This window comes from Entelurus aequoreus, linkage group LG03 (assembly GCF_033978785.1).
Source record: "Entelurus aequoreus isolate RoL-2023_Sb linkage group LG03, RoL_Eaeq_v1.1, whole genome shotgun sequence".
In the NCBI taxonomy this organism is placed as follows: Eukaryota; Metazoa; Chordata; class Actinopteri; order Syngnathiformes; family Syngnathidae; genus Entelurus; species Entelurus aequoreus.
Window position 1 is genome coordinate 87,189,130 of NC_084733.1, and position 20,557 is coordinate 87,209,686.

General features: G+C 39.9%; 2 protein-coding genes across 3 annotated transcripts in view; both read left to right on the forward strand.

Annotated features, from left to right (window-relative positions):
* The first annotated feature begins 814 nt into the window (after positions 1–814).
* Positions 815–14,955, forward strand: LOC133645836 (G-protein coupled receptor 22-like). Its single transcript, XM_062040735.1, has 2 exons — positions 815–1,119; positions 11,984–14,955. Exon 2 carries the CDS (start codon positions 11,988–11,990, stop codon positions 13,296–13,298), a length of 1,311 nt encoding a protein of 436 aa, XP_061896719.1. The 5' UTR covers positions 815–1,119; positions 11,984–11,987; the 3' UTR covers positions 13,299–14,955.
* Positions 14,956–15,060: 105 nt separating this feature from the next.
* bcap29 (B cell receptor associated protein 29) overlaps positions 15,061–20,557 on the forward strand; it is a 36,333-nt gene continuing 30,836 nt past the window's right edge. The window contains exon 1 of one of the 2 annotated variants that reach the window (XM_062040740.1): positions 15,061–17,286. The gene's annotated coding sequence lies outside the window, so the exon portion shown is untranslated. Of the gene's footprint in view, positions 17,291–20,557 lie in introns of both variants that reach the window. The other variant, XM_062040738.1, reaches the window with a different exon arrangement.

Below are 20,557 nucleotides of genomic sequence, written 5' to 3' on the forward strand. Positions count from 1 at the left end.
AGTCCATAGTGGATCTAACATAATAGTGAGAGTCCAGTCCATAGTGTATCTAACATAATAGTGTGAGAGTCCAGTCCATAGTGGATCTAACATAATAGTGAGAGTCCAGTCCATAGTGGATCTAACATAATAGTGAGAGTCCAGTCCATAGTGGATCTAACATAATAGGGAGAGTCCAGTCCATAGTGGATTTAACATAATAGTGTGAGAGTCCAGTCCATAGTGGATCTAACATAATAGTATGACAGTCCAGTCCATAGTGGATTTAACATAATAGTGTGAGAGTCCAGTCCATAGTGGATCTAACATAATATTGTGAGAGTCCAGTCCATAGTGGATCTAACATAATAGTGAGAGTCCAGTCCATAGTGGATCTAACATAATAGTGAGAGTCCAGTCCATAGTGGATCTAACATAACTTTGCACTCGTTTAGTAGATCAGCTTTGCGTGTGCTATCCAGTCCTAAAGATAAGTATTCATTTTCTCTCATGCTTACCCCCCTTGCTGCCCTCTCCTACGTTTACTGGCTTTTTTTCCCCCCTCTCTCCTCAGGTACTGTGAAAAAACCCCTTCTGAACCCTCCGATCCATCCCCGTCCCCCCCGGCGACGGACACAGTCTGCTATCTCAAAGTGCCATGGCGGTCGCACGCCACCCTGAGTGCTCCGCTAATCCGCCGCGCTCACGCAATCTCCTGTGATCGAGGACCCCGGGGCCCAGACCTGTACCGGATGTGCCAGGGATCGAGAAGAACAGTGGAGGCTTGATCTGATAGCGCTCCGGGGTGCGGGGGTGGGGGGGGGGGGAGGCATGAGTCCGGGCACGGACACGGTGATGACTGACCGACTCCTGGAACTCATGGATACGACTCCGGTTTTCATGGTCTTGAGGAATCCTGACATGTTTCCGTTCCGGCCTGCCTCTCCTGGATGGGGATACCGTGACACGATAAAGCGGGACCAGTCCTTTCCCTCGGTCCACCAGAAGTCCAGAAGGGGACTTTAGGCTGCCGAACAGGTGAATCTCTTTCAAGGCTACGTTTGGACGCCATGCTCCTCCCGACGGATCCCACATGGACGCCTGACTCCACCGCCCTGCCGCCCAGATAGTGCTGGAGGGGTATGACCACTTTTTATGTCTCCTAACCATTTATTTTTTCGCAAATATTAGCTCATTTGGAATTTGATGCCTGCATCATGTTTCAAAAAAGCTGGCACAAGTGGCAAAAAAGACTGAGAAAGTTGAGGAGTGCTCATCAAACACTTATTTGGAACATTCCCACAGGTGAACGGGCTAATTGGGAACAGGTGGGTGCCATGATTGGGTATAAAAGCAGCGTCCATGAAAATGCTCAGTCGTTCACAAACAAGGACGGGGCGAGGGTCACCACTTTGTCGACAAATGCGTTTTAGTACAACATTTCTCAACCAGCTATTGCAAGGAATTTAAGGATTTCACCATCTACGCTCCGTTATATCATCAAAAGGTTCAGAGAATCTGGAGAAATCACTGCATGTAAGCGATGATATTACGCACCTTGGATCCCTCAGGTGGTACTGCATCAAAAAGTGTGTAAAGGATATCACCACATGGGCTCAGGGACACTCCAGAAAACCACTGTCAGTAACTACAGTTTGTCGCTACATCTGGAAAATCCAAGTTAAAACTCTACTATGCAAAGCCAAAGCCATTTATCAACAACACCCAGAAACGCCGCCGGCTTCGCTGGGCCCGAGGTCATCTACGATGGACTGATGCAAAGTGGAAAAGTGTTCTGTGGTCTGACGAGTCCACATTTCCAATAGTTTTTGGAAACTGTGGACGTTGTGTCCTTCGGAACAAAGAGGAAAATAACCATCCGGATTGTTCAACAACACCCAGAAACGCCGTCGGCTTCGCTGGGCCTGAGCTTCATGTTCCAACTGAGAAACTTTTTTGCAACTAATCATGAACTTAGAATTTAATGTCAGCAACACATTGCAAAAAACTTGTCACAGGGGCATTTTTACCACTGTGTTACATGGCCTTTCCTTTTAACAACACTCAGTAAAGGTTTGGGAACTGAGGAGACACATTTTTGAAGTGGAATTCTTTCCCATTTTTGCTTGATGTACAGCTGAAGTTGTTCAACAGTCTCCCTTCTCATATTTTAGTCTTCACATTTTCAATGGGAGACAGGTCTGGACTACAGGCAGGCCAGTCTAGTACCCGCACTCTTTTACTATGAAGCCACGCTGTTGTAACACGTGGCTTGGCATTGTCTAGCTGAAATAAGCAGGGGCGCCCATGATAACGTCGCTTGGATGGCAACATATGTTGCTCCAAAACCTGTATGTACCTTTCAGCATTAATGGTGCCTTCACAGATGTGTAAGTTACCCATGTCTTGGGCACTAATACACCCCCATACCATCACACATGCTGGCTTTTACACTTTGCGCCTAGAACAATCCGGATGGTTCTTTTCCTCTTTGGTCCACAGTTTCCAAAAAACAATTTGAAATGTGGACTCATCAGACCACAGAACACTTTTCCATTTTGCAGCAGTTCCTCTTAGATGAGTTCGGGCCCAGCAAAGTGTTTCTGGGTGTTGTTGATAAAGGGCTGTGGCTTTGCATAGTAGATTTTTAACTTGCACTTACAGATGTAGCGACCAACTGTAGTTACTGACAGTGGTTTTCTGAAGTGTTCCTGAGCCCATGTGGTGATATCCTTTACACACTGATGTCACTTTTTGATGCAGTACCGCCTGAGGGATCCACTCCATTCAATGTTACGTGCAGTGATTTTTCCAGATTCTCTGAACTTTTTGATGATATTACGGACCGTAGCTGGTGAAATCCCTAAATTCCTTGCAATAGCTTGGTTGAGAAATGTTGTTCTTAAACAATTTGCTCAGGCATTTGTTGACAAAGTGGTGACCCTCCACCCGTCCTTGTTTGTGAACGACTGAGCATTTCATGGAAGCTGCTTTTATACCCAATCATGGCACCCACCTGTTCCCAATTAGCCCGTCCACCTGTGGGATGTTCCAAATAAGTGTTTGGTGAGCATTCCTCAACTTTCTCAGGTTTTTTTGCCACTTGTGCCAGCTTATTTTGAAACATGTTGCAGGCATCAAATTACAAATGAGCTAATATTTGCAAAAAATAACAAAGTTTTCCAGTGTGAACGTTAAATATCTTGTCTTTGCAGTCTATTCAATTGAATATAAGTTGGAAAAGGATTAACAAATCATTGTATTCTGTTTTTATTTACCATTTACACAACGTGACAACTTCACTGCTTTAAGGGGTTTGTACTTCTAGAAACTTCCTTAGTTTAAAGGACTATTTCAGGGGTGTCAAACGGCCCACAAATTCAGTTTGCCAAATATAAAAATGGGCTGCCGTTTTGTTAATGAAAGAAACTGCTGTTCTAAATGTGTCCACTAGATGTCGCAATAGCAATTCAAGTGTAACCCACGTCACGCAGCGTAAAGATGGCGTGTCAGCTGACTTTAAGCGCCCTCTGGGTTGGCTGCCGCTACTCCAATCAGCGCAGGTGCGAGCAACCAGACGCTCCTGTTGTGGCTGGCGGCAGTATCGTACCTTCTCATTGTAAATGATCCGCTCAACGGATAAAATAACGGAACGGTCAGACTCAAAGACTCAAGTCAACATGACTGTCCTCTTTTTAGAGTTCCATGCAGTGCACGCAATAGGTTGAATGCACCATGCGCACCCTGAACTCCATTGTAAAAATGTGCGTTTCTACATTTGTTGTGTTCGTTCTGTTTTATTTCATGCCTAAATCTGCCATGTTCACATTGGTTAAGTTTGTAGTTATTTTACCTTAATTTAGGCTATTCTGGTGTCACATTGACAATTGTTTTGATGATATTATACGTTTGTAATTGTACTACTTGAATGATGATAAATGAATATGTTGTGGCAGTTGCGGATGTCAGTTGAGCAAACACTTGGCAGTTTTTAATAGTGAACTGCCAACATGAGCATTCAAAACAGGAAGTGCTTGAAGTTTAATATCTTTGTAAAAACTCTGAGACAAATCTAAGTTCATCCTCAGAATTTTCAACTAACTGGAAGTGTTTTGCCCAAGAGGATTATTTCTAAAGTGTACATTTTCAGAATGTGCTCAAACTATTTTGGGACGTCTTTGTCTGTGAACGACTGAGCATTTCATGGAAGCTGCTTTTATACCCAATCATGGCGCCCACCTGTTCCCAATGAGCCTGTTCACCTGTGGGATGTTCCAAATAAGTGTTTGATGAGCATTCCTCGACTTTCTCAGTCTTTTTTGCCACTGGTGCCAGCTTTTTTTGAAACATGTTGCAGGCATCAAATTCCAAATGAGCTAATATTTGCAAAAAAATAACAAAGGTTACCATTTCGAAACATGAAATATCTTGTCTTTGCAGTCTATTCAATTGAATAGAAGTTTAAAAAGATGTATTCTTTTAATTCACGTCCTTTATGTGCCAATATCTTGCTCAAGTTTTGGGGTTTGTTCTTGTCACTTATGAGATGCCAAGTGATGCGTTCAGGAGCAAAGGACCTCCATTTGCAACCAAATAGGGCAACAAACCTGCGTCCTCCTTCTTGACCTCTAGCATTATGTATATAGAGCTAGGTACTCACTTTGGTACTTTTATAGGGACCCACCAACGTAGCACCGATTCACATCCAATGAAACGGTTCCATATTTCAATACTGTCGCAACCAGTCTTCAACTCGGCACTTGCACAAAACACGTGAAACGTGAAGAAAAAAAAACCTGAAACGTGAAACAAAACACTTGAAACGTGAAACAAAACACTTGAAACGTAAAACAAAACACCTGAAACGTGAAACAAAACACTTGAAACGTGAAACACAACACTTAAAACGTGAAACAAAACACTTGAAACGTGAAACAAAACACTTGAAACGTGAAACAAACCACTTGAAACGTGAAACAAAACACCTGAAATGTGAAACAAAACACCTGAAACGGGAAACAAAACACCTGAAACGTGAAACAAAACACTTGAAACGTGAAACAAAACACTTGAAACGGGAAACAAAACACTTGAATTGTGAAACAAAACACCTGAAACGGGAAACAAAACACCTGAAACGTGAAACAAAACACTTGAAACGTGAAACAAACCAATTGAAACGTGAAACAAAACACCTGAAATGTGAAACAAAACACCTGAAACAGGAAAGAAAACACCTGAAACGTGAAACAAAACACTTGAAACGTAAAACAAAACACCTGAAACGTGAAACAAAACACTTAAAACGTGAAACAAAACACCTGAAACGTGAAACAAATCACTTGAAATGTGAAACAAAACACTTGAAACGTGAAACAAAAAACCTTGAAACGTGAAACAAACCACTTGAAACGTGAAACAAAACACCTGAAATGTGAAACAAAACACCTGAAACGGGAAACAAAACACCTGAAACGTGAAACAAAACACTTGAAACGTGAAACAAAACACCTGAAACGTGAAACAAAACACTTGAAACGTGAAACAAAACACCTGAAACGGGAAACAAAACACCTGAAACGTGAAACAAAACACTTAAAACGTAAAACAAAACACCTAAAATGTGGAAAAAAAACACTTGAAACATGAAACAAAACACCTGAAACGGGAAACAAAACACCTGAAACGTGAATCAAAACGCTTGAAACGTGAAACAAAACTCCTGAAACGTGAAACAAAACATTTGAAACGGGAAACAAAGCACTTGAAACAGGAAACAAAACACTTGAAACATGAAACAAAACACTTGAAACGGGAAACAAAACACCTAAAACGGGAAACAAAACACCTGAGACGTGAAACAAAACACCTGAAACGTGAAACAAAACACTTCAAACGTGAAACAAAACACTTGAAACATGAAACAAAACACTTGAAGCGTGAAACAAAACACTTGAAACGTGAAACAAAACACCTGAATTGTGAAACAAAACACTTGAAACGTGAAACAAAACACCTGAAATGTGAAACAAAACACGTGAAACGGGAAACAAAACACGTGAAACGTGAAACAAAACACTTAAAACGTGAAACAAAACACCTGAAATGTGAAACAAAACACTTGAAACGTGAAACAAAACACCTGAAACGGGAAACAAAACACCTGAAACGTGAAACAAAACACCTGAAACGTAAAACAAAACCCCTGAAACGTGAAACAAAACACCTGAAATGTGAAACAAAACACTTGAAACGTGAAACAAAACTCCTGAAACGTGAAACAAAACACTTGAAACGTGAAACAAAACACCTGAAATGTGAAACAAAACCCCTGAAACGTGAAACAAAACACCTGAAACGTGAAACAAAACACTTGAAACGTGAAACAAAACTCCTGAAACGTGAAACAAAACACTTGAAACGTGAAACAAAACCCTTGAAACGTGAAACAAAACACCTGAATTGTGAAACGAAACACTTGAAACGTGAAACAAAACACCTGAAATGTGAAACAAAACACCTGAAACGGGAAACAAAACACCTGAAACGTGAAACAAAACACTTAAAACGTGAAACAAAACACTTGAAACGTGAAATAAAACTCCTGAAACGTGAAACAAAACACTTGAAACGTGAAACACAACACTTAAAACGTGAAACAAAACACTTGAAACGTTAAACAAAACACTTGCAACGTGAAACAAACCACTTGAAATGTGAAACAAAACACCTGAAATGTGAAACAAAACACCTGAAACGGGAAACAAAACACCTGAAACGTGAAACAAAACACATGAAATATGAAACAAAACACTTGAAACGGGAAACAAAACACTTGAATTGTGAAACAAAACACCTGAAACGTGAAACAAAACACCTGAAACGTGAAACAAAACACTTAAAACGTGAAACAAAACACCTGAAACGTGAAACAAAACACTTGAAACGTGAAACAAAACACCTGAAACGTGAAACAAAACACCTGAAACGTGAAACAAAACACTTGAAACATGAAACAAAACTCCTGAAACGTGAAACAAAACACTTGAAACGGGAAACAAAACACTTGAAACATGAAACACAACACTTAAAACGTGAAACAAACCAATTGAAACGTGAAACAAAACACCTGAAATGTGAAACAAAACACCTGAAACGGGAAACAAAACAACTTAAACGTGAAACAAAACACTTGAAACGTGAAACAAAACACCTGAAACGTGAAACAAAACACTTAAAACGTGAAACAAAACACCTGAAACGTGAAACAAATCACTTGAAATGTGAAACAAAACACTTGAAACGTGAAACAAAAAACCTTGAAACGTGAAACAAAAAACCTTGAAACGTGAAACAAACCACTTGAAACGTGAAACAAAACACCTGAAATGTGAAACAAAACACCTGAAACGGGAAACAAAACACCTGAAACGTGAAACAAAACACTTGAAACGTGAAACAAAACACCTGAAACGTGAAACAAAACACTTGAAACGTGAAACAAAACACCTGAAACGGGAAACAAAACACCTGAAACGTGAAACAAAACACTTAAAACGTGAAACAAAACACCTGAAATGTGAAAAAAAACACTTGAAACGTGAAACAAAACACCTGAAACGGGAAACAAAACACCTGAAACGTGAATCAAAATGCTTGAAACGTGAAACAAAACTCCTGAAACGTGAAATAAAACATTTGAAACGGGAAACAAAGCACTTGAAACAGGAAACAAAACACTTGAAACATGAAACAAAACACTTGAAACGGGAAACAAAACACCTAAAACGGGAAACAAAACACCTGAGACGTGAAACAAAACACTTGAAACGGGAAACAAAACGCCTGAAACGTGAAACAAAACACTTGAAACGTGAAACAAAACACTTGAAACGGGAAACAAAACACCTGAATTGTGAAACAAAACCCCTGAAACGTGAAACAAAACACCTGAAACGGGAAACAAGGTTTTGGGTTTTGTAGATCACCCGCAACATGCCCACTAATAGTACCTGCAATTATTTTTTACTTTGCACACGCTATTTAGAACTTAGTAAATGTGCAGAATGATGATTTTTTTTTTTTTTTTTAACAGTTCTTGTTCATTAAGAGCGTAATTAACGTGTTAAGCCTGACATAATTCTTAGATGTGTGGTAGCTCTTTATTGGCAACACTGTAAAAAAAAAATGCTGTAAAAAAACGGTCATCTACTGGCAGCTACGGCTGCCAAACGAAAACCATAAAATTAAAGTAAAACATTGTAAACCAAATAATGATCAAAAACATTATATTTACAGAAATTTTCATGAAACGTTTTGCGGAAAAATATCGTAATTTTACAGATTTTTACTAAATTATTAAGATCAACCACCTTTAATAAAGTGACGATGCAAACAGTCCTGCAGAAAAATACCTTTATTCTACAGAGTTTTTCCAAATTGTTACGATCAAACACCTTTAATGAAGTGACGATGCTGGCAGTTCCACAGAAAAATACCATTATTTTACAGATTTTTTCTGAATTGTTAAGATCAACCACCTTTAATAAAGTGACGATGCAAACAGTTCTGCAGAAAAATACCTTTATTCTAGATTGTTAGTGTGGACATAGACTTTTATATAACAAGCTACATATTTAATGAAAGATAATTACTGTTATTTTACATGAATTTGAAAGTAATTTAAGAAAACAGAAAATGCTATGTATAATTAATTTGGTATATTTCTGTAAAAAAAATTGAAATATACATAGTTTGTCATTACTGGCACATTACTTAAAATAACAGGCGGATTGTTTATTTACAGATAATGTCTTCAATTCTACAGTTTTATAAACTATTTTAAAAAAATAGAAAAATTACAGTAGAAATTTAGAGTAAATTAACCATAAAAATAGGATTATTTTTTTTTACAGTGAATCATATTATGGTAACTAACAGTATGTGCACTGCAAAAAAAACAGCTACTGGTAAGCTAAAAAGACTAGATTTTAGGGGGAAAAAAATACTAAAAACTGGTTAAATTAATTAATGACTTGATAAGACATCTTACATTTATATAGAATATATAGAAATTAGCAGGACTTTGAGGCTAGAAATAAGTATTTTATTCTGAAAACATGCATTATTCAACTTGCAAATTTAAAATAAAGTATCCTCGGGATGTTGAAGAATCTTTAAACACGATTTTCTATGTCGGGGGAAAGCAAAAAAAAAAATGTTATAGTTATTTTCTCAATTTAAACTTTTTTTAACAAGAATAGACAACATTTAATTATTCATGCTAATATTAAGACAATGAAGAGTAAATAAATCAGGGGGTGTCAAAGCCTTTTAATTTCAGGGGCCGCATGGAGGAAAGTCTATGCCCACGCGGGCCAGACTGGTAAATTCATGGCATAATAACTTAAAAATAAAGACAACTTCAGATTGTTTTGTTTGACTTTGTCCCAAAACAGATCGAGCACATTCTGAAAATGTACACATTAGAAATAATCCTCTTGGCAAAATTCTGAGGAAAAACACAATGAACTTAGACTTTGTCTCTAAGTTTTTACAAATACATTCAACTTTAAGCACTGTTTTGAATTCTCATGTTGGCAGTTCACTATTACAAACGTTTGGAAAAGCAAACGAGTGTTTTCTCAACTGACATCCACAACTGCCACAATATATTCATTCATCATCATTCAAATATTACAATTATAATATCGTCGAAACAATTGTCAACGTTACACCATAATAGCCGAAATTAAGGTAAAATAACTACAAACTTAACCAATGTGAACATGGTAGATTTAGGCATGAAATAAAACAGAACGAACACAACAAGTGTAGAAACGCACATTTTTACAATGGAGTTCAGGGTGCGCATGGTGCATTCAACCTATTGCGTGCGCTCCATGAAACTCTAAAAAGAGGACGGTCATGTTGACTTGAGTCTTTGAGTCTGACCGTTCCGTTATTTTATCCGTTGAGTGGATCATTTACAATGAGAAGGTACGATACTGCCGCCCGCCACAACAGGAGCGTCTGGTTGCTCGCACCTGCGCTGATTGGAGTAGCGGCAGCCAACCCAGAGGGCGCTCAAAGTCAGCTGACACGTCATCTTTACGCTGTGTGACGTGGGTTGCACTTGAATTGCTATTGCGACATCTAGTGGACACATTTAGAACAGCAGTTTCTTTCATTAAAAAAAAACGGCAGCCCATTTTTATATTTAGCAAACTGAATTTGTGGGCCGTTTGACACCCCTGAAATAGTCCTTTAAACTAAGGAAGTTTCTAGAAGTACAAACCCCCAAAACTAGTGAAGTTGGCACGTTGTGTAAAAGGTAAATAAAAACAGAATACAATGATTTGCAAATCCTTTTCAACTTATATTCAATTGAATAGACTGCAAAGACAAGATATTTCATGTTCGAACTGGAAAATGTTTTTATTTTTTGCAAATATTAGCTCATTTGGAATTGGATGCCTGCAACATGTTTCAAAAAAGCTGGCACAAGTGGCAAAAAAACCTGAGAAAGTTGAGGAATGGACATCAAACACTTATTTGGAACATCCCACGGGTGAACAGGCTAATTGGGAACAGGTGGGGTGCCATGATTAGGTATAAAAGCAGCTTCCATGAAATGCTCAGTCATTCACAAACAAGGACGGGGCGAGGGTCACCACTTTGTCAACAAATGCCTGAGTGAATTGTTTAAGAACAACATTTATCAACCAGCTATTGCAAGGAATTTAGGGATTTCACCATCTACGCTCCGTAATATCATCAAAAGGTTCAGAGAATCTGGAGAAATCACTGCACGTAAGCGATGATATTACGGACCTTGGATCCCTCAGGCGGTACTGCATCAAAAAGCGACATCGGTGTGTAAAGGATATCACCACATGGGCTCAGGATCACTTCAGAAAACCACTGTCAGCAACTACAGTTTGTCGCCACATCTGTAAGTGCATGTTAAAACTCTACTATGCAAAGCCAAAGCCATTTATCAACAACACCCGGAAACGCCGCCGACTTCGCTGGGCCCGAGCTCATGTAATATGGTCTGATGCAAAGTGGAAAAGTGTACTGTGGTCTGACGAGTCGACATTTCAAATTGTTTTTGGAAACTGTGGACGTCGAGAGGAGAAGAACCTTCCTAACTGTTCTAGGCGCAAAGTGTAAAAGCCAGCATGTGTGATGGTATGGGGGTGTATTAGTGCCCAAGGCATGGGTAACTTACACATCTGTGAAGGCACCATTAATGCTGAAAGGTACATACAGGTTTTGGAGCAACATATGTTGCCATCCAAGAAACGTTACCATGGACGCCCCTGCTTATTTCAGCAAGACAATGCCAAGCCACGTGTTACAACAGCGTGGCTTCACAGTAAAAGAGTGCGGGTACTAGACTGGCCTGCCTGTAGTCGTCCAGACCTGTCTCCCGTTGAAAATGTGTGGCGCAATATCCATCCATCCATTTTCTACCACTTGTCCCTTTTCGGGGGTCACGGAGGCGCAATATGCAGCCTAAAATACTACAACGGAGACCCCCGGACTGTTGAACAACTTAAGCTGTACATCAAGCAAGAATGGGAAAGAATTCCACCTGAAAAGCTTCAAAAATGTGTCTCCTCAGTTCCGAAACGTTGTTAAAAGGAAAGGCCACGTAACACAGTGGTAAAAATGCCCCTGTGCAATGTGTTGCTGCCATTAAATTATAAATTCATGATTATTTGCACAAAAAAGTGTGAACATTAAATATCTTGTCTTTGCAGTCTATTCAATTGAATATAAGTTGAAAGGGATTTGCAAATCATTGTATTCTGTTTTTATTTACCATTTACACAAAGTGGCAACTTCTCTGGTTTTGGGGTTTGTACATTGTAAAATGGCCAATAATTTGCAGTGTGCGTGTTCAAAATGGACTCGTAATGAGATGATGTGATCTCCATCAATATTTGGTATCCCCATGACCGCCTCCCAAATGACACTTGTCTCCTCTTGTCTCCAGGAGAATGCATATCATCTCCTGCCCGAAAGAAGAAGCCACCATGAGCAACGTCACGGTCACCGACAACACCGAGCCCCTCACCCACACCGTGAGTCCGGCCACCCCCGGCCCCTGCAGCTACCCGCTGAGTTTCCAGGTCTCCATCACGGGCTTCCTCATGCTGGAGATCCTCCTGGGCCTGAGCTCCAACCTCACCGTGCTGGTCCTCTACTGCATGAAGTCCAACCTCATCAGCTCCGTCAGCAACATCGTCACCATGAACCTCCACGTCCTGGACGTGCTGGTGTGCGTCTGCTGCATCCCCCTCACCATGGTGGTGGTCCTGCTCTCGCTGGAGGGGGACGCCGGGCTGCTGAGCTGCTTCCACGAGGCCTGCGTCTCCTTCGCCAGCGTGGCCACCGCCGCCAACGTGCTCGCCATCACCTTGGACCGCTACGACATCTCCGTCAAACCGGCCAACCGGGTTCTGACCATGCGGCGGGCCCTGGCGCTCATGACCGCCATATGGGTGCTGTCCTTGGTCAGCTTCTTGGTGCCCTTCATGGAGGTGGGCTTCTTCGCCAATGCGGAACTCAACCAGACCCTGGTGGAGAGCGCGGTCCACTCCAACCAGTACTACACAGAACTGGGTCTCTATTACCACCTGATGGCGCAGATTCCCATATTCTTCTTCACGGCCGTGGTCATGCTCATCACCTACTCCAAAATCCTGCAGGCGCTCAACATCCGCATCGGCACGCGCTTCCACGCCTCCCAGAAGAAGAAGGTGCGCAGGAAAAAACGCCCCTCCATGACGGCCATGACCACGCAGCCGGAGGCCACCGACGCCTCCCAGAGCAGCGGCGGACGCAACCCCACGCTGGGTATGCGCACGTCGGTGTCGGTCATCATCGCCCTACGCCGGGCCGTGAAGCGCCACCGGGAGAGGCGGGAGCGCCAGAAGCGGGTCTTCAGGATGTCCCTCCTGATCGTGTCCACCTTCCTGCTCTGCTGGACGCCCATCACCGTGCTCAACACCGTCATCCTCAGCGTGGGCCCCAGCGACCTCATGGTCAAGCTCCGGCTGGGCTTCCTGGTCATGGCGTACGGCACCACCATCTTCCACCCGCTGCTCTACGCCTTCACCCGGCAGAAGTTCCAGAAGGTGCTGAAAAGCAAGATGAAGAAGCGGGTGGTGTCCATCATCGAGGCCGACCCCACGCCCAACAACGCCATCATCCACAACTCCTGGATCGACCCAAAGAGGAACAAAAAGGTGACGTTTGAGGACAAGGACGCGCGGCGGAATTGTCTGTCCTCCGAGGCTGTGGAGTGAAGGGACTCGTTCAGAAAACTGGGGGGGGGAAAGGGAAAATGTTCGTCCAAAGCCGTCATGTAAATATGAAGTGCAATAGAATTGACAGAAAGGCGGGTAATTTATGACTATTTATTGATAGGTAGGACTAGGGATGATGTTTGATGAGAAATTATCGAGTTCGAGCCCATTATCGAATCCTCTTATCCAGGGGTCGGCAACCCAAAATGTTGAAGGAGCCATATTGGACCAAAAATACAAAAAAAAATCTGTTTGGAGCCGCAAAAAATTAAAAGCCATATTACATGTGTCATGAGATATACATTTAATTAAGAGGACTTAAAGGAAACTAAATGAGCTCAAATATAGCTACAAATGAGGCATAATGATGCAATATGTACATATCGCTAGCCTAAGTAGCATGTTAGCATCGATTAGCTTGCAGTCATGCAGTGACTAAATATGTCTGATTAGCACTCCACACAAGTCAATAACATCAACAAAACTCACCTTTGTGCACTCACGCACGACGTTAAAAGTGTGGTGGACAAAATGAGACAGAAAAAGTGGCATAAAACACGTCCTGGAAAGTCGGAGAAATTTATACATGTAAACAAACTATACGGTGAGTTCAAGGACCGCCAAAATAAGTAGGAGAAAACGGCGCTCGCCAAATACTCGAATGAGTGAAGCCTGTTTAATATAAACAGTGTGATTTATAACAATTAGGGAGGTTTGTGTCATGTTTGTCCTCCTACAGAAACCATACTAAAACAAAAAAATACATTTTTTCCCCTCATCTTTTTCCATTCTTCATACATTTTTGAAAAATCTCCAGAGAGCCACTAGGGCGGCGCTAAAGAGCCGCATGCGGCTCTAGAGCCGCGGGTTGCCGACCCCCGCTCTTATCGAACCGATTCCTTATCGATTCTCTTATTGAATCCATATAGGTTGTTGTATATGGGAAAAAACAATATTTGGTTTAACAAAAGCTCACTTTTATTTTATAAGAAAAAAATTGAATTAAATAAATAAATAAATATTGACTGTTGTTACCCCCCTAAAAAAATGACATAAAATAAATAAATATTGCCTGTTGTTATATTAAGTGGGATTTTTCAGAAAAACAAATATATACAGTAACACAAAAACACTATCGGTGTATAAATAATAATATAGTGTCAAATAAAATCAGTCCCTTTGGCAAAAAACTGAAAATAATACAGCTCTCCAAAAAGTGCACTTCTGCTGCTATTGGAACATACTAACTACCGTATTTTTCCGAGTATAAGTCGCACCGGAGTATAAGCCGCACCGGCCGAAAATGCATAATAAAGAAGGGAAAAAACATATATAAGTCACACTGGAGTATAAGTCGCATTTTTGGGGGGGAAATTTATTAGATAAAAGCCAACACCAAGAATAGACATTTGAAAGGCAATTTAAAATAAATAAAGAATAGTGAACAACAGGCTGAATAAGTGGCATAAATAACCAACTGAGAACATGCCTGGTATGTTAACGTAACCTATTATGGTAAGAGTCATTCAAATAACTATAACATATAGAACATGGGTGTCAAACTCTGGCCCGCGGGCCAAATGTGGCCCGCCGTGTAATTTCATTTGGCCCTTGAGGCAATATCAAATTAACATTAGAGCTGGCCCGCTGGTGTTATACACCGCATTCACAGTTAATACTCATACTTGCCAACCCTCCCGATTTTCCCGGGAGACTCCCAAATTTCAGTGCCCCTCCTGAAAATCTCCCGGGGCAATCATTCTCCCGAATTTCTCCCGATTTCCACCCGGACAACATTATTGGGGGCGTGCCTTAAAGGCACTGCCTTCAACGTCCTCTACAACCTGTCGTCTCATCCGCTTTCCCTCCATACAAACAGCGTGCCGGCCCAGTCACATAACATACGTGGCCTTTACACACACACAAGTGAATGCAAGCCATACTTGGTCAACAGCCATACAGGTCACACTGAGGGTGGACGTATAAAGAACTTTAAAACTGTTACAAATTTGCGCCACACTGTGAAGAATGACAAACACATTTTGGGAGAACATCCGCACCGTAACACAACATAAACGCAACAGAACAAATACCCAGAACCCCTTGCAGCACTAACTCTTCCGGGACGCTACAATATACACCACCAAACCCCGGCCCCGCCCACCAAGTTAATGTTGATATTTACCTCAGAAGGCTGCAAATAGAAAAGAGGCATTGCATTTTTTATTTAATTTTTATTTAATATACCATTGATGTTTTTTCGTTTGTTTTTTGAAAGTTGATTTTGCACTATTAAGTTATATAAGCGTTGCTTGTTCCATATTCAGTGTTAAAGCACATTTTCATGCACTTTCTCTTGCTACTTCAAGGCTTGAATGTTTGATTCATTCATTATTGTTATTTTATTTTCAAATGTATTAGCCTGTGGAAAAAGTTTATTTAGATATTTACCTCAGAAGGCTGCAAATAGAAAAGAGGCATTCCATTTTTATTTAAATTTTATTTGATATGCCATTGATATTTTTTAATTATTATTATTATTATTTAAAACTCTATTTTGCATGTCACTATAAAGTTATATAAGCTTTGCTTGTTCAATATTCCATGCAAAACTTGTTTGGGTCCCTATTAAAAGGTTAATTTGTTCAGTTTTAAATTTTGGCCCCCTCTGTATTTGAGTTTGACACCCCTGTTGTATATGGAAAAAAACAATATTTGGTTTAACAAAAGCTCACTTTTATTTTATAAGAAAAAAATTCAATAAAATAAACAAATAAATATTGACTGTTGTTACCCACCTAAAAAAATTAAATAAATAAAAAATAATATTGACTGTTGTTACCCAAAGTATATTAAGTGGGATTTTTCAGAAAAACAAATATACACAGTAACACAAAAACAACCTGTCTCTGTGATCACTATAAGTCTATAAATAATAATATAGTGTTAAATAAAATCAATCCCTTTGGCAAAAAACTGAAAATAATACAGCTCTCCAAAAAGTGCACTTCTGCAGCTATTGGAACATACTAACTACACACACTAAGAACGCCACAGTCATCAATCAACAATTCTACAGTCCTGGTTGACACAAGAGGTAACCTTATTTTAGCCTAAAGGCTACAAATGAGCAGATATGGAAATTAACCGGCAACATTTAACGTTAGTTACTCACCGGCACTATCACTTGGGACTGCAGGTTGAAGCAGAGGAAGAGGGGCGTGCTTCGTCATCTCTGTCGCTACTTCTCCACGTGTCGAAGACACGACACGGTTCTCGAACGTTCAGGTTATGTGCGGCCTGAACATGTTTCAACATGTTTGTTGTACTGCTCCCCTCACATGAGCGCGAAGCCTGGCAATAATTGCATATTGCCGTTTCCTCGTCGTATTTTTTTGTCAAACGAAGCCATGCCTTGAGGCGTTTTTTCCTGTCCATTATTTTTGCTGCTTTCTGTATCTGCCGCCGAATGACTGAGCTACGTCATTTCCTGTGATGTCCCACAGGGCGTTTCCTGTGGGACGGGATTCGTTCCCAGGGATTCGAATAAAGAACCAACTCTTTTTCTTTACTATAGTGGCCTCGATAACGGGAACCGGTTCTCAAAAAGGGATTTGAGTCCATGGAATCGGTTCTTTTCTTATCGAACAACCAGGAGAACCGGTTTCGAACATCATCCCTAGGTAGGACACATACTGTACTATTGCATGGCTTTTTGTATCTTCCGGCACATACATGATAGCACTTAGCCAGGGCGCTAGTAACGCACACGTAGATTTATAATAAATTGGGCTCTCCGCTCGACTAAAGCGGTTTCCTACCGCTCCCCCCACCCCCTGCTACCCTTCCCAAGTAAAGTGTGTTGTGACTCCAACGGCTGTGAGATTACTGCCATCCATCACCGGGCCACTTGCTCCGACACGCCGCCCCCTCCGCCAGACCTCGGAGACCGCTGACCTTACTGCTCCGCACGTGCCGAAATGAAATTGTAGGTAAGAGGACGCCACACGCACGTAAAAAAACCCGCAGGCAAGGAGGATTTATGGCTGCTGTTTAGCGAGCGTTGACACGCTGTTTGGTATCAACAGTTGTCATTATTTGGCTTATTCCGCAAAAAAAATGATTTTCAAGCAAATTAATTTAACACAGTAGGAAACAAAATGTCCTGTTAGCAGTGATGGGCAAGCTATTTTGAAAATGTAGCTAGCTAAGTTACAAGTTAATCTCCATTAAATGTAGCTAAACTACAAGTTACTCTCCATTAAATGTAGCTAAGCTACAAGTTACTCTCCATTAAATGTAGCTAAGCTACAAGTTTATCTTTATTAAATGTAGCTAAGCTACAAGTTACTCTCCATTAAATGTAGTTAAGCTACAAGTTACGCTCCAATAAATATAGCTAAGCTACAAGTTACTCTCCAATAAATGTAGCTAAGCTACACATTACTCTCCATTAAATGTAGCTAAGATACAAGTTACGCTCCATGAAATGTAGCTAAGCTACAAGGTACTCTCCATTAAATGTAGCTAAGCTACAAGTTACTCTCCATTAAATGTAGCTAAGCTACAAGTTTATCTTTATTAAATGTAGCTAAGCTACAAGTTACTCTCCATTAAATGTAGTTAAGCTACAAGTTACGCTCCAATAAATATAGCTAAGCTACAAGTTACTCTCCAATAAATGTAGCTAAGCTACACATTACTCTCCATTAAATGTAGCTAAGATACAAGTTACGCTCCATGAAATGTAGCTAAGCTACAAGGTACTCTCCATTAAATGTAGCTAAGCTACAAGTTACTCTCCATTAAATGTACCTAAGCTACAAGTTACGCTCCATGAAATGTAACTAAGCTACAAGGTACTCTCCATTAAATGTAGCTAAGCTACAAGTTACTCTCCATTAAATGTAGCAAAGCTACAAGTTACGCTCCAATAAATGTAGCTAAACTACAAGTTACTCTCCATGAAATGTAGATAATCTCCATTAAATGTAGCTAAGATAAAAATTAATCTCCATTAAATGTAGCTAAGCTACAAGTTACTCTCCATTACATTTAGATAAGCTACAAGTTACTTTCTATTAAATGTAGCTAAGCTACAAGTTACTGTCCATTAAATGAAGCTAAGCTACAAGTTACTCTCCATAAAATGTAGCTAAACTACAAGTTACTCTCCATGAAATGTAGCTAAGCTACAAGTTACTCTCCATGGCATGTAGCTAAGCTACAAGTTACTCTCCATGACATGTAGCTAAGCTACAAGTTACTCTCCATGAAATGTAGCTAAGCTACAAGTTACTCTCCATTAAATGTAGCTAAGCTACAAGTTACTCTCCATTAAATGTAGCTAAACTACAAGTTACTCTCCATTAAATGTTGCTAAGCTACAAGTTTATCTTTTTAAATGTAGCTAAGCTACAAGTTACGCTCCATTAAATGTAGCTAAGCTACAAGTTAGTCTCCATGAAATGTAGCTAAGCTACAAGTTACTGTCCTTCAAATGTAGCTAAGCTACCAGTTACTGTCCTTCAAATGTAGTTAAGCTACAAGTTACTCTCCATTAAATGTAGCTAAGCTACAAGTCACTTTCCATTAAATGTAGCTAAGCTACAAATTACTCTCCATTATATGCAGCTAAGCTACAAGTTACTCCCCATTAAATGTGGCTGAGCTACAAGTTACTTTCCATTAAATGTAGCTAAGCTACAAGTTACTCTCCATTAAATGTAGCTAAGCTACAAGTTACTCTCCATGAAATGTAGCAAAGCTACAAGTTACTCTCCATTAAATGTAGCTAAGCTACAAGTTACTCTCCATTAAATGTAGCTAAGCTACACATTACTCTCCATTAAATGTAGCTAAGCTACAAGTTACTCTCCATAAAATGTAGCTAAGCTACACATTACTCTCCATTAAATGTAGCTAAGATACAAGTTACTCTCCATTAAATGTAGCTAAGCTACAAGTTACTCTCCATTAAATGTAGCTAAGCTACAAGTTACTCGCCATTAAATGTAGCGAAGCTACAAGTTACTCTATATTAAATGTAGCTAAACTACAAGTTACTCTCCATTAAATGTAGTTAAGCTACAAATTACTCCATATTAAATGTAGCTAAGCTACAAGTTACTGTCCTTTAAATGTAGCTAAGCTACAAGTTACTCTCCATTAAATGTAACTAAGCTACACATTACTCTCCATTAAATGTAGCTAAACTTCAAGTTACTCTCCATTAAATGTAACTAAGCTACAAGTTACTCTCCATTAAATGTAGCTAAGCTACAAGTTACTCTCCATTAAATGTAGCTAAGCTACAAGTTAGTCTCCATGGAATTTAGCTTAGCTACAAGCTACTCCCCATTTAATGTAGTTAACTTACAAGTTAAACATCACGGACTGGACAATCAGAGGCAAGGTAAGGCGGGTAGCTCAGCTACAATTAATGGAGAATAACTTGTAACTTAGCTACATTTAATGGAGAGTAACTTGTAGCTTAGCTACATTTAATGGAGAGTAACTTGTAGCTTAGCTACATTTAATGGAGAGTAACTTGTAGCTTAGCTACATTTAATGGAGAGTAACTTGTAGCTTAGCTACATTTAATGGAGAGTAACTTGTAGCTTAGCTACATTTAATGGAGAGTAACTTGTAGCTTAGCTACATTTAATGGAGAGTAACTTGTAGCTTAGCTACATTTAATGGAGAATAACTTGTAACTTAGCTACATTTAATGGAGAGTAACTTGTAGTTTAGCTACATTTAATGGGGAGTAACTTGTAGCTTAGTTACACTTAATGGCGAGTAACTTGTAGCTTAGCTACATTTAATATAGAGTAACTTGTAGCTTATATAAATTTAATGGAGAGTAACTTGTAGCTTAGCTACATTTATATAGAGTAACTTGTAGCTTACCTAAATTTAATGGAGAGTAACTTGTAGCTTAGCTACATTTAATATAGAGTAACTTGTAGCTTATATAAATTTAATGGAGAGTAACTTGTAGCTTAGCTACATTTATATAGAGTAACTTGCAGCTTACCTAAATTTAATGGAGAGTAACTTGTAGCTTAGCTACATTTAATGGAGAGTAACTTGTAGCTTAGTTACATTTAATGGGGAGTAACTTGTAGCTTAGTTACACTTAATGGCGAGTAACTTGTAGCTTAGCTACATTTAATATAGAGTAACTTGTAGCTTATATACATTTAATGGAGAGTAACTTGTAGCTTAGCTACATTTAATGGAGAGTAACTTGTAGC